The sequence below is a fragment of the Mesocricetus auratus genome, unplaced genomic scaffold (assembly GCF_017639785.1).
Source record: "Mesocricetus auratus isolate SY011 unplaced genomic scaffold, BCM_Maur_2.0 Super-Scaffold_100004, whole genome shotgun sequence".
Lineage (NCBI taxonomy): Eukaryota > Metazoa > Chordata > Mammalia > Rodentia > Cricetidae > Mesocricetus > Mesocricetus auratus.
In genome coordinates, this window is record NW_024429189.1 from 97,501,386 (window position 1) to 97,514,647 (window position 13,262).

Consider the following 13,262-nt stretch of genomic DNA (forward strand, 5'->3'; position numbering starts at 1 on the left):
ATTTTATTTTTATTGTAAAGGATTATTATCAAGGGCCAATGAAATGGCTCAGTAGGTGCAAAACTGCTTGCCATTTATGCTTAATGATCTGAGTTCTATATCTGAAACTCATGGTGGAAGGACAGAACGGTTCCCCCAAAGTTGTCCTCTGACCTCTACATACACATACATCAAGGCATGAGCACCATTCTTTAATTTTTATTTATTTATTTATTTTGGTTTTTATGAGACAGGGTTTCTCTGTATTGTTTCGGAGGCTATCGGTCCAGCCCAGCCTCGAACTCACAGAGATCCTCCTGCCTCTGCCTCCCGAGTGCTGGGACTAAAGGCGTGCGCCACCACTGCCCGGCATAAAGAATTATTTTAAAAATAATTAAAGACAAGAGATTGGGGTAGGACATGGGGTTAGCATTCACAAGAGTTTGGGTTCAATCACCATCACCACTTTCAAAGGTGAATCTTGGTGATGTGGAAATAATTTTAGTATTAGTTCCAGAATTTAACCACTTAGGTGTAGTTCCCTAGGAGCCATTCACTTTGTGTTCTGAGACAGGGTCTTTCACTAGGACCTGGAGCTTGCTGGTTAGGTTAGGTTGACTGACCGTCTCACCCGAGAGATCCTCCCGTTTCTTCCTCCCCAGCTTTGTGATTACAGTGAGTACTACTGTGTTGGCTAGTTTTATGTCAACTTGACATAAGCTACAGTCATTTTAGAAGTAGGAATCTCAGTTGAGAAATTGACCCCACCAGATTGACCCGTCTGTAACCCTGTGGAACATTTTCTTAATTATTGATTGATATGGGAGGGTTCAATCCATTGTGGATTGTCATTCCTGTGCAGGTGGTCCTGAGGTGTATAAGAAAGCAGGCTGAGCAAACCATGGAGAGCAATTCTGTAAGCAGCACTCCTTGGTCCTGGCCTGACTTCCTGCCCTGACTTCTCTAGATGATGGACTACAAGCTGTAAAATGAAATAAGCCCTCTCTTCCCCAGGTTGATTTTGTCTTGATGTTTACCACAGTATTGTTCTAACAGATCTGGCAATGCTGTTTGGGGAGGAGTGTGCAAGGACATTGTAACTTTGGGTTAGAAAAGCTGTTTGATGCTCAGAACTTATTGAGCTAGCTGTTCTGTGGGAAGTTGGAAGATATTAAGAACAACAGACAGGGGAAGCCTGGCCTGTGAAGTTTTAGAAGAAAGTTTGAGAGTCTCTCAAAGATGCTATCGGGGGCATTTGAAACTTTGAATTAACCACAGAAGTGAGACCTTGCTTTATTGGACAATTGAATCTGGTCAGCTGGTGCTGGAGAATAGGCTTTGAGTAAGAAGTGGCCAGCGTCATTGAGCAGACTCTTCTGGGAAGTGTTCCTTCAGAGTCTACACACAGATGCTGTAGTCTTCTAATACAGTGGGCTGGTAATATAGCATGGTTGTACCTCTTGCTGGCAGCCATTGGTAATGTGTAAATGTTTCCCAGGTAGTATTGGTTTTGAAGGCATGAAGGGGTCATGGAAAGGAGCTGATGCTTGCTTGGCACAATAAGTGATCAGGAAAGGCCATTGGTGAATGTGTAACCTCAGTTGATATTGAAGCCCTGGGACTGAAGGGGTCATGGAGAGAAGTTAAGGCTTGGTACCATGTGGTGGGGTCAGTCCTTAAAGAGAGCCCAGGAGAGATATTGGTGAAGGTGCAGCCAGCCTAGAGACTCCAGCATTTTAGAGTTGCCGGTACCATGGGACAACCATCAAGGACAGCAGTAGGTATTATGAAATGGAGCCTGCCTGAGTCTAAGAGACAAGCCCTTTGGGGCCTAGAAGATTGTGATTCCCAGAAATCTGACCTGAACTTTACACTGTTGGACTTTGGTTTGCTTTGATCTGGTTGTGACTGTGCCCTGGTTCTTCCCTCTTGGAATAAGAAAGTATTTAATTTATTTTTTATTTTGTAGGAGTCTACAGTTAAGAAATTTTTAAAGAGATTTTGGAGTTTTGGAGAGACTGAGCATTTTAGAGACTTTGAATATTTTAAATCTTAAACATGTACTCTGGTGTACCCAACTTTATAAAAATTATACCGCTAGATTTAAATATATAGATTAACATTAATCCATTAATAGTAGGTGATCTAAATACTCTACTTTCTCTAATAGATAGGGCATCTGAACAAAAAATAAAGAAAATAAGAGTCAGTTGGTATCATATATCAAATGGACTTAACAGATATCTACAGAAATTCCACCGAAACACCAAAGAATACACATTCTACTCAAGGAAGAAATTTATAGTTCTAAGTGCTTATATATATATATGTATATATATATGTGTATATATATACATATATAATCAGAAATAGCACAAATAAATGGCTTAATGTGGCAACTCAAAAATTTGGAAGAATAAAAACAAATCTAAACATAGTTGATGGCAAGAAATAATAACCAGAACAGAAATTAATGAGATATATAAAACAGAAAAAATACAGAGTCAGTGATTCTGAAAATTGGTTCCTTGAGAAGAACCAACTGACCAATATATAGAGAGTATCCAAATTAACAGAATTGGAAATGAATGGGAAAACATTATAACAGACACTAAAGAAGTTCAGTGTAATACTTTTAAAACTTCTTATTCATTAAAGTTGGAAAACCTCAAAAATGAATTTCTAGACTCAGCCAAACCACCAAAATTAAACCAAGAATTAGCCAACAACCTGAACAAACTCATAACAAATGAGGAGATTGAAATAGTAATAAAAAGTCTACCAGATTAAAAAAAAAGTCCAGGGCCAGATGGATTTCTAGCAGAATTCTACTAGACATTCAGAGAAGGTCTACAGCCAATCTCCTGAAACTATTGAAAAAGAAAGAAACAGAAGGAGCATTCCCAGAACTTCTGTAGAGCCATTTAAAAACTAGAGACAGGAGACGGAGAGACAGACTGACCTTGAGAAAGGCCCCAGTGGTATCCCCAAGAGAGACCTGGACGAGGATAGTTGGTTAATCATTATTCCTGGACGTGTTGGTGAGGTGTTAGGAGAAAATCAGAATCAGTGGTGAGAATAAGGAAGCCTTCCCTTCACATGTGAAAGGTGAATTTAATTTTTCTTTTAAAATTGAGAGTGCCATCTGCTGACTTAGACATCTGAACTGCAAATTCTCTGCCCTTGGTTCTAGGATTGACTCTAGTGTTCCAGTGTGGGACACCTCTGACAGGCAGTTCTTGCTCAACTGCCTCCTTTACCCAGTTCTGCTTGTTTATTATAACACCTTCCTGTTATGATGTTACAACAGACCTGGGCCCCAAACTCTTGATTTAGCAAATGCTTCCCAAAAACTAGTGCTGGGGAGATGGCTCAGTCAGCAAAGTAACCACAACTGCCTGAGTTAGGACCCAGAACTAAGAGACAAGCAGGGTGTGATGTTGCACATCTGTGACCAGTGCTGGAGAGGGGCTCACTTGGCCAGGGACACCTTGAACAAGGATTGCATATTGAAATGCACGGACCTCTAAACCTTCAAAAATGTTGGCTGCCCTGGGAAAGGCATCACCTGTGGTAGTGCAGTCCCTGAAAGACAAACACTAATGACCATGTTCACCGCTACAGCTGACCACAAGTCCTTCCTTGAACCGGGAATTTAGTTAACATGTCTTCCTGTCTTTCTTAAGAATGAGGAAATCTTTGCAAGATGTCATCCACCAGACTTGTCTCACATCTTAGCATTATTAGATTACATGCTATGACAGAGATTAGTAATTATCCTTTATAGCCATTGTCAACATTTCTAGGAAAGAGAATCCTGGGTTTTGGGGCATCTTTATCATATCTTGGATAGTGTCTGCTGCCTCCTCTGCATGTAAATATATGCTTGTAACTTTTGGCTAATGAATACGTGTAGAATTTTCATGTTAGACTTAGGAGAGGGTGTGCCCTTTGTTTTCTTCTTTGTGCTGTTTAGAATGGATCTGTTTAATCGAGGAGACTGAGGAATCATCTTGAAGTTTTAGGTAGAAGCCAAGTGTTGGGGATGACAGAAGAAGGTTACAGAACATCGGGTCACTGATAATTATGAGATTGCTTACATATTTTGGGGTGGGCATTTTTGGATGTCATGTTTTAGTTCAACCATTACTTTAGGTGTTTTTTTTTTTGCTATGTGTATTAAAACTTAACCTTAAGTGAGTATGTATTTCTGGTTAATTATCAGTAAGGAGCCAGGTGGTAGTAGCACACACCTTTGATCCCAGCACTTGGGAGGCAGAGGCCAGCAGATCTCTTGAGTTTGAGGCCAGCCTGGTCTACACAGAAAGTTCCAGGACAGCCAGGATACACAGAGGAAACCTGTCTCAAAAAAGCAAAACAAAAGTTATAGGCAAGGGACACTAGGAAACAGGATTGTTTAGACTAATGTTTTTGGGGTGTAGTAGATGTTGACAGGGTACATAGATCTGTATCATATGAGTAGAGTAGAAGATGAAGGCAAGAAAGTTGAGGGAATTGGGAGATCAGACTTTTATTGTGTTCTATATGTGAGGTCTTAACTAGTGTGCTAGAAATGTGTGGATGTTGATTAGTGAAGAAGTGATGGTCTTGTATAAGGAATACTCACTGGAAAGGAGGAGATAAGAGACAATGTTCAGAACAGGAAGCTTAGAATTTAAATTTTGTTGGTAGTACCTTTAGTAATAATAGCAAGGGCCAGAGGAATGGGTGGTTAAAGTGAGGCAAAGGAAAAGATGGCTGATGGTGAGGTTAAGAAATGGAGAGGCTATTAGGCAAGGTGGCACAGAACTGTAATCTCAACATTAGGGAGGTAGAAGCCAGAGTTCAGGGCCTCTCTCTGCCACTTAGCAAGTTTGAGGCCAAACTGGACCACACAATATCTTTTCTCAAAAACAAATTCCCTCAAATGAGAGAGACTGGTTTTTGGATACATCTCTTAGATGTTAAAATGTAAATATATGGAAGACTGTGAATGCCCTTACTGTATGAAGTAGGATAGCCGCAATGTTGGCAGCTGACTTCCAAAGTAAGGGGGCACATCAAACGAAGTTATACATTTTAGAGAGCCTGACAGCTGGTGCGAGAGGAGGAGAAAATGATTTTGGATGGAAATGAGGAAATAAATAGCACATTTATTGAATGGTATTTTCTATGTAGCCAAAGATGCTTGACACAAAACAGAAAAAAGCAAACTGAGAATATATATTTTATAGAAAACAGACACATGGGAAGGTATTTTTTCTACAAAAGAACTGTTAAACCTTAACCTTGGGGGGAGGGGAGCTAGCAAATTGGGCTTTGGATAATAGATACAGTAGAATTTCATTTTATTTTGTTTTATGTATATGGATGTTTTGCTTGCATGTATATGTTGTATATGTTTGCACCATGTGTGTGCCTGGTGCCTGCAGAAGTCAGAAGAGGATGTCAGATTCAGCTGGAACTGGAGTTACAGAGGGCTGTGAGTTGTCCTGTGGGTGCTGATAATTGAACCCAGGTCCTCTGGAAGAGCAGCCAGTGCTCTTAGCCACTGCTCTAGTCCCTTTATGTAGAATTTTCATTAATTTACAAAGAGAAAATGTAAATGAAAAAAACATGAGAAGATACCCAGGCATTAGAATTAATGGAGTCAAAACATTAATGAGATGCCAGATATTCCTAATATGAAAAAGACATGAAAATCCAGGTACTCTATCAAGTTGGAAATATAGGTCCTGGTGCATACTGCTATGGCAAGGTGGTAGCTGGCCAATTACTTCAGAAACAGTGTGTCTAGATGGGTGTTCTATGTGTTGTACTCCACCACAGACTGCTGTCTTCCCTGTGTTGTTTTACCTTTATTTTGCTTGGACCTATCGTTGTGTAGTTTTAGCTTTTCAACTAAGAGTTTTAAAGCTTTATAAAGTATTTATGGCTTTTAAATTATGTATTTGATTTTGAGACATAGACTCACCTTTTATGTAGCTTACTCTGGCCTGGAACTGTCTAGGTAGCCCAGGCTGGTGGTCACTCCTGGCTTTTGTGGCCATCTTTATGGTATGAAGTATAACTTTCCTTTCATAACCAGAATGATTTAGGTAATCAGTTAGTGTTTACTTCTATTGCTTTGAATGTTTGTATCTTTTTATATGTGTGGCTTATTACTTTATAGTTTGAATGTAACTGTCCAGTTATTTTCTCCTAGTTGTAGTATACACATTGTATCAATCTACTTAATTTGTTTTATATTTATAACTAAGATAATACTGTATGAAATTTTGACTGACATTTTTTTCTTTATTTAAATTACAGACTAACTGGATCTTCTGGATTCGTAACAGATGGACCTGGGAATTATAAGTATAAAACGAAGTGCACATGGCTCATTGAAGGACAGTAAGTAGCAATGGCTGACTTTAATTTATTTATTATAAGAGCTCATTGTAGCATAAAGTACTTTAGTGTGTTACTGTTGTTTCTTGAGACAAGGCCTCATTGTTGTAACTCAGGCCGACCTTGAATTTTGATATTACTGCCTTAGCCTCCAAAATGATAGATTTGTAGGGTGTGGACCACTATGCATTGCTGCTAAAATATCTTTCATTAATAGCTTTTCATTTGGCAAGTGATTTTCCTTTTTAAAATTTACTTTTTGGGGCCAAGAAGATGGCTCAGTGGGTAAGTGCTTGCTGAGCAAGTCTGGTGATACGAGTTTAGTCCCTGGATCTCACAGTGGAAGGTTGACTCCTGAAAGTTTTCCTCCGATCTCTACACTTGTGCACACACATACACGCAAATACTAAAATAAAAAATTAAAAGAAAATGTTCTTTTTTGGTTGCCAGAGATTGAACCTAGGATCTCATTAAGCAAGTGATTTACTATTAAATGATCCCTTAATTTATGTTTTTTTAAGTTCTAAGTTACTTAATGTTACAAATGAATTATCTACACCAGAAGTTTACATATTTTAATTCTAATAGCTTAAAAAGTCAGTTAAAATATTTTTAATGGTTGTTTAAATCTTTATATAATAATGCTAATGTGTCATTTTTTCTGAGTGTTGATTTTATTTTGGGCAACATGGTAAATCAGCCATCAGAGTAACTACTGTTGCCTAGTATCCTGACCCTCTTGTCCTTCCAGCTATCTGTCTCTTCTCTTTTCTTCTTCCTTTATACCCATCATTTAAGGCAGCATTGCCAAAGCATTTTAGTTTCTGGACAAAACTTCAAAGATTCCAAATGACTTGTTTATTTATTATGTCTCTGTACTTTTTAACCATTTTAAGTACTCAAAGCAAGAAATACTGTTTATTAATTCATTTAATAGCAACAATTATAACCTACTACATATTAGCAGAAATGCCTTGTTTTGTTTTTATTAAGATGGGATTATACTGATAAGCACTGCTTGGCATGTCGCTCACTGTGTAGACCAGGCTGGCTTTGCACATTCGACAGTCCTCCTGTCTCTGACTTCTGAGTGTTGGGATTATAGGCATGTACCACCACACCCAGTTTCTTATGTGGTATTGGGATCAAACCCAGAGCTGTACGCATTCTAGGCAAGCGTTCTACCAACTGAGCTATATCCTGGTCCTGAATAACATTTTTATTGAGAAAAAAAATTACTTATACTTAAAGAAATCTTAAAAGTAACATTGTTTAGGATTTCACAAATCTCTTTGATAATCTGGCCACAACAGATTTTTTTTGTTATTTTATTTTCAAATATGATATGTAAGTAAACTTAAATATGAATGAGGCAGTTCCAGATGAGAGGGAAAAGTTAAATGCCAGAGAGAAAAATTTATAGGTCTATCTGTTTTGGAAAAGTCCAGGGATTTTTGTCTAGATGCTGAGCATAGTAAAATACAGAGGTGGGGCTGGAAGGTTTGAGGTAATTGTTGGACATTAGCAATTGCAGAGAGTGGGACTGTGGAAAGGAGGGGGAACGTCACTGATACAGTTGCTGGAATTATCACAGTGTCTGCCCATTGCTGTGACTTTCTGCAGGACATCTTAGTTTTCTTTAGATTTAGTCTAAGTCAGTCGGTAAATAGTTTCCTTAAGACAGGGCTTTTTATTACAGTGCCATGAATAGGCAGAGATTCAGGTAAATTTAGAAAATGTGTATTAATAAAGTGATGTGTTATGAAATCTTCTTTGTTTGTTTGTCTTTTGTTTTGTTTTTCGAGGCAGGGTTTCTCTGTGGCTTTGGAGGCTGTCCTGGAACTAGCTCTTGTAGACCAGGCTGGTCTCAGAACTCACAGAGATCCTCCTGCCTCTGCCTCCCGAGTGCTGCGATTAAAGGTGTTTGCTACAACCGCCCGGCATGTTATGAAATCTTTTTTTTTTTTTTAATGTTGTGAAATCTTAAGATGAGTAAGGAAAGAAATTTAGAAATTGAAGGACTTGTGTAGAGAGAAGCCTTCCCGCCAGCCTGGTTCTAGAGCCGCATCAGTCCCAAATGAACACACAGGAGGCTATATTAATTATGAAACTGTTGGCCGTTTGTTTGGTTTCTTACTGGCTATCTCTGACTTAAGTATTTACTCCATAATTGTTAATCTAAGTATTTCTCTTACCGGAGAAAGGGTCTGGACTTCTTACCCCTATGGCGGCTACATCGTGACTCCCTGTGTTTCTCCTTCTGGACTCTTAGCCCACCTATCTTGCTTCCCTATTGGCCAACATTGCTTCATTCAACAACCAATAAGAGACAGATTTCAGAATGACGTCTCCTATCATCTCCTCTGTTCTGCTGTAATGCTGGGGCTTCCATCTTCAGCCCATAGGCCGCAGTGTGTCTGGAATACTTTTCAGCAAAGCAGGAAAATTCAAACTGTCCATCTGCACTGGCAGTCTGTCATTCATTTTTCTGTGTCCTGCAGAAAGTCTCGTAGATTCTTCCATGAAGCAGGAACCCTGAAGGACTGTTTGAGTTCAGCAGTCACTTTCCTGTGGGTCCTGCATGCCCAGTTTATACAACAACAGTCAAGCAGTCTAGCCAAGAGCAGTTTCTTGTCCAAATGGCTAATCTTTCCATGTTAAAAGCAAACTCCATAACGGGTTTCTTCGATGCCCATTTTCCTCTCAGATGTAATTGATGTACCAGGAGCAGACATTTCTCATTGTCAAGAAAAACCCTAAACCATTTTAAATGCCATTTTCTGAAGGTCTTTGAAAGGTTTGAAGACTATCTTAAATATATTTCTGTATATCTAGAAAACCTAACTTACATAACTATAAGTTCTGACTATTATAAGTAACTATATATAGTCTATATTTAATTATGCATTACATTTTAAAAGATCAGTATAAGCATAATACTTTTTTTTTTTTTTGGTTTTACAAGACAGGGTTTCTCTGTATTGTTTTGGAGGCTGTCGGTCCAGCCCAGCCTCGAACTCACAGAGATCCACCTGCCTCTGCCTCCTGAGTGCCGGGACTAAAGGCGTGCACCACCACCGCCCGGCCAAAGCATAATACTTAATCAAGAGGAGAAATATACACATCACAAAATTGGCCTTGAATTTGTATCAATAAATGAAAAACCATACCCATACCAAGTATTCATTTCCATACCATAATCCCCCTTTTACCATTAAAAAGAGATTGGTTATCATCATTAACCAATTATAAGCAATCCCATTTAAATGAAAACAAATATTTATAAACAATATAGGAATTTGGATGTTGCTCATTCCAAACTGCTTCCTGCTGGATGGGGGCACTGCTCATACCATGGGGATCATGACAAAGCTCAGAAACCTGTATAAGTCTTTATTTTCGGGGTCTGTAAGGCTGCATCATCTTAGCTGTTTTAGATGTTGAATCACTTAGGCCACTGCTTCTGGGGGTCTTGGTTCATCAAACCACAGAAACCTGGAAGGAATCCACAGCTTTCCATTTTCTGTGGAAACACAAATAAAATATCTTTTCCAAAGTAACCAGTGCTTATACTTAAATTTTGAAGTCAAGGCATTTTCAAAAGATATATGTTGAATTAATTCAGCAGCATTTATAATTAAGTGTACTTTAGCAGTTGTCTCTTCCTTAGCAATCAAAAAGCTGAAAAACACAATAGTTTACAGTATCCAGACTTTCTGTGTATTTTCCATCTTTACGTGGCTTATTTATTTATTATTACTCTATTTCTTTTACTTTTATTTACTTATTTATTTCTCTGAGACAGGGTTTCTCTGGAAATCTGCCTACCTCTGGAGCAAATCCTACTGGCGTGCACCACCACAGCTGGCTTCTCTATTTACCACTATGCCATTTCTTTTTCTCTCTCAATCCTACGTATATTTTTAAACACACTGTAAACCTTTAGAGGTTTTTCTTCATCCAAGTCTGACTTTACTGTAAATTTTTATGTTTTTCTGGCCATGTGTCTTATCTGTTAAAAATCATGGTTGTTTAAACTGCAGTTTTTCCAAGATGGCGGGTGTAAGTTTGACTCCTGCTCACTTCCTCAGTCTATGCTGACATCCAGCAAAAGCTGCCGGCTTGGAGATGTGGTCACTGCCACTTCCAGATGCTCATGCATACCTTTCAATTGTTAGCAGAGCCTCTTAAAAGAACCTTGCTGGTTGTTTTTTTTTTTTTTTTATGCTGAGTCAGGAAGACTCCCTTAAGCGAGCTATGTGAGTCTCTGCTTGTTGCTAGCAAAACAGAGCCCACCTGAGAAAAACGCTGCTACCAAAAAGCCGTGCTTCTCTCTGTTCTTTTGTTTCTAAAAATCCCTTTAAAGCTTTTGGCGTTCTACATGGAAATTCAATCCCACATGCTGACACCAGACTTGTGTTGCTGAATGTTAAAAAAAAGCGAGGTTGTAAAAATTCTTATAAGGCTCCTGAAGTCAGAGCCCATGTCTCTTTTGTTTCTATATGTGTGTTTAATGTTCTCTTATATATAGCAAATACTAAATAGATCTTCAACAAATGTAGAAATGCTATTTATATTTAAATATGTTTATCTTGCATATTTTTCTCCTTATAAATTCTTTAAAAGTCTTTAGTATTTAAGATTATGATTATTATAAATTACTTACTTATTTTTCTAGGCCAAATAGAATAATGAGACTTCGTTTCAATCATTTTGCTACAGAATGTAGCTGGGACCATTTATATGTTTATGACGGGGACTCAATTTATGCACCTCTGATTGCTGCCTTTAGGTAAGTTCAGCCATTATCTGATCTCTGAATTTAAATGTGTCCCCAGGATTGACTCCATACTGGATTTACTTTTATCATTCCATAACATATATCTCATGGGGTAAGTATTAGTTCTGTCCCTGGCATGCTCTCTTCACTTGGTTTTTGTGTACTGGGTCATTTTCTGTGTGTTACAATATAGCCCAGGTTAGTCTTGAACTTGCAGTCCTCCTGTCTCCATGTCCCAAGTGCTACAAGTACAGACTTGCACCACCATGCTGGACTCATTTCAGGTGGTAGATGGCTGGAGCAGCAGTGAAGAGCTCATATCCTGAGCTGCAAGTAAGAGACAGAGATGGCATATTGGGGATGGCAGGAGGCTTTTGAAACCTCAAGCCCAACCCCAATGACACTCCTTTTCCAACAAGGTAGCACCTCTTAATCCATCCCAAGTAGCCACCAAGTGGGGGCCAAGTATTCAAATGCCCAAGACTTATTATGGGTGACATTTAGACTACCACAGGTTCCCACTCTGAATATGGGCTGGGTTTTCCTAGGCTAGGGGCTGGGATGAATTAAAGGGGAAGTAGGAGAAAATGAGTATCTGCCTATGTGCTTACTGTGAGTTGAGGAACTTCCCTGTGATGATGGGCTGTAATTCCTGAAACCAAAATGAATCTTTTTGTCTTAAGTTTGCTGTTGTTGGTTTTTTGAGGCAAGATCTCATGTAGTTTAAACTGGACTTAGACTCAATGAAGTCGGTGATTATCTTGAATCTACTTCTAAGTGCAAGGATTATAGGCATGTGCTTCCAAGCCTGTCAGTCTTTAAGTTGTTTTTATTTGGTGTTTTGTCATAGCGATAAGCCTGACTAATGCACTAGCAGATTTTACACAGCACAGTTGGTGCAGTCAGGTTGTGCCATTTTACACAGCACAGTTGGTGCAGTCAGGTTGTGCCTACATCTGAGGCATAACCTGAATGCACCAACTGTGCTGTGTAAAATCTGCTAGTGCATTATGAGGTGTGTGTATGTGTGCGCGCGCGTGTGTACGCACGTGTGTGTGTGTGATTATTTTGGTAACTTGATTGCATATTTCTTGAGTATTAACTTTTTAGATGATGACATTGTATCACACACAGTGTTCAGAGATTGGTCATATGTGCTAGTCTGTGCTTAGAATATGAAGTTGTGATCAGCCTAGGGTAGGCAGTTGAAAAACTGGCTGCAGCTTAGACTGCATGTATACATATTGATCTCCTAGGGGAGAGCACCTGTCTTGCGTGTTATGTTTGTTTATTTATTTTCATTCTGGGAGAACTCTACACATGCCACAGCTGTCATTGTTAGAAGTTTTAAAGTGAATAAAAGCAAATAACCAAATGTCTTTGACAGTGAAGAAACTGGCCTGTTTTTTCAGCCTCATATAGTTGTAGTTGGCAAAGTTATCCACCCTAGACATTTAAATGTCTTCACTATAAGAAGACCATCAACACTTTCTAGCAGCATACTGCTTTAAGCACTGCTCACACTCTGCCAGTTTAGTTCTAGCTGTGAGCTAGACTGGATTTTTCTCATTGCCTGTTTGAAGAAATCAAGATTCCTAGATGTCAGTGACATTCCCAGATATATGGAAAGACTGAATCTCAGGTCTATTTTTCCCTCAAATGTGTGCTAGACTAAGAGAGTGCAGTATTTCCCACAAATGATTGAAATTCCCAATCCTTTCCTATGCCCATTAAGTAAGATTGCATATAACATACTTGTGTCTGGATAACTTTACTCCTCTTCTTCCTTTGTTAGTGTGTGTGTGTGTGTGTGTGTGTGTGTGTGTGCATGTGTGTGTGTGTACAGCTTCTCAACCTAGCCTCCCCTTTTACCTTTATGTGGGTTCCAGGAATCAGGAATCAAAAACAGTTCGTCAGACTTTATAAGATAAGTGCTTTATCCACGGAGCTATCCCACAACCTTATAAATGCACAGCCCTTCATTATTTCAAGGGAGTCTGCTACAAATGGAGTATCCTCAATCAAAAAATCTGAAATGCCCCCAAATCCATAACTTTTTGAGTGTTTACATGATTCCACAAATGGAAGATGTCACACTATGAAACCTTAT

The 13,262-nt window shown here is 38.9% G+C and overlaps 1 protein-coding gene across 3 annotated transcripts in view; it reads left to right on the forward strand.

The window, feature by feature from the left end:
• Window positions 1-13,262, forward strand: part of Atrn (attractin) — a 143,235-nt gene that overhangs the window by 19,534 nt on the left and 110,439 nt on the right. For all 3 annotated transcript variants that reach the window (XM_040744839.1, XM_040744838.1, NM_001281636.1), the window contains 2 exon segments: window positions 6,292-6,375; window positions 11,051-11,164. In XM_040744839.1, coding sequence (XP_040600773.1) covers window positions 6,292-6,375; window positions 11,051-11,164 — 198 coding nt within the window.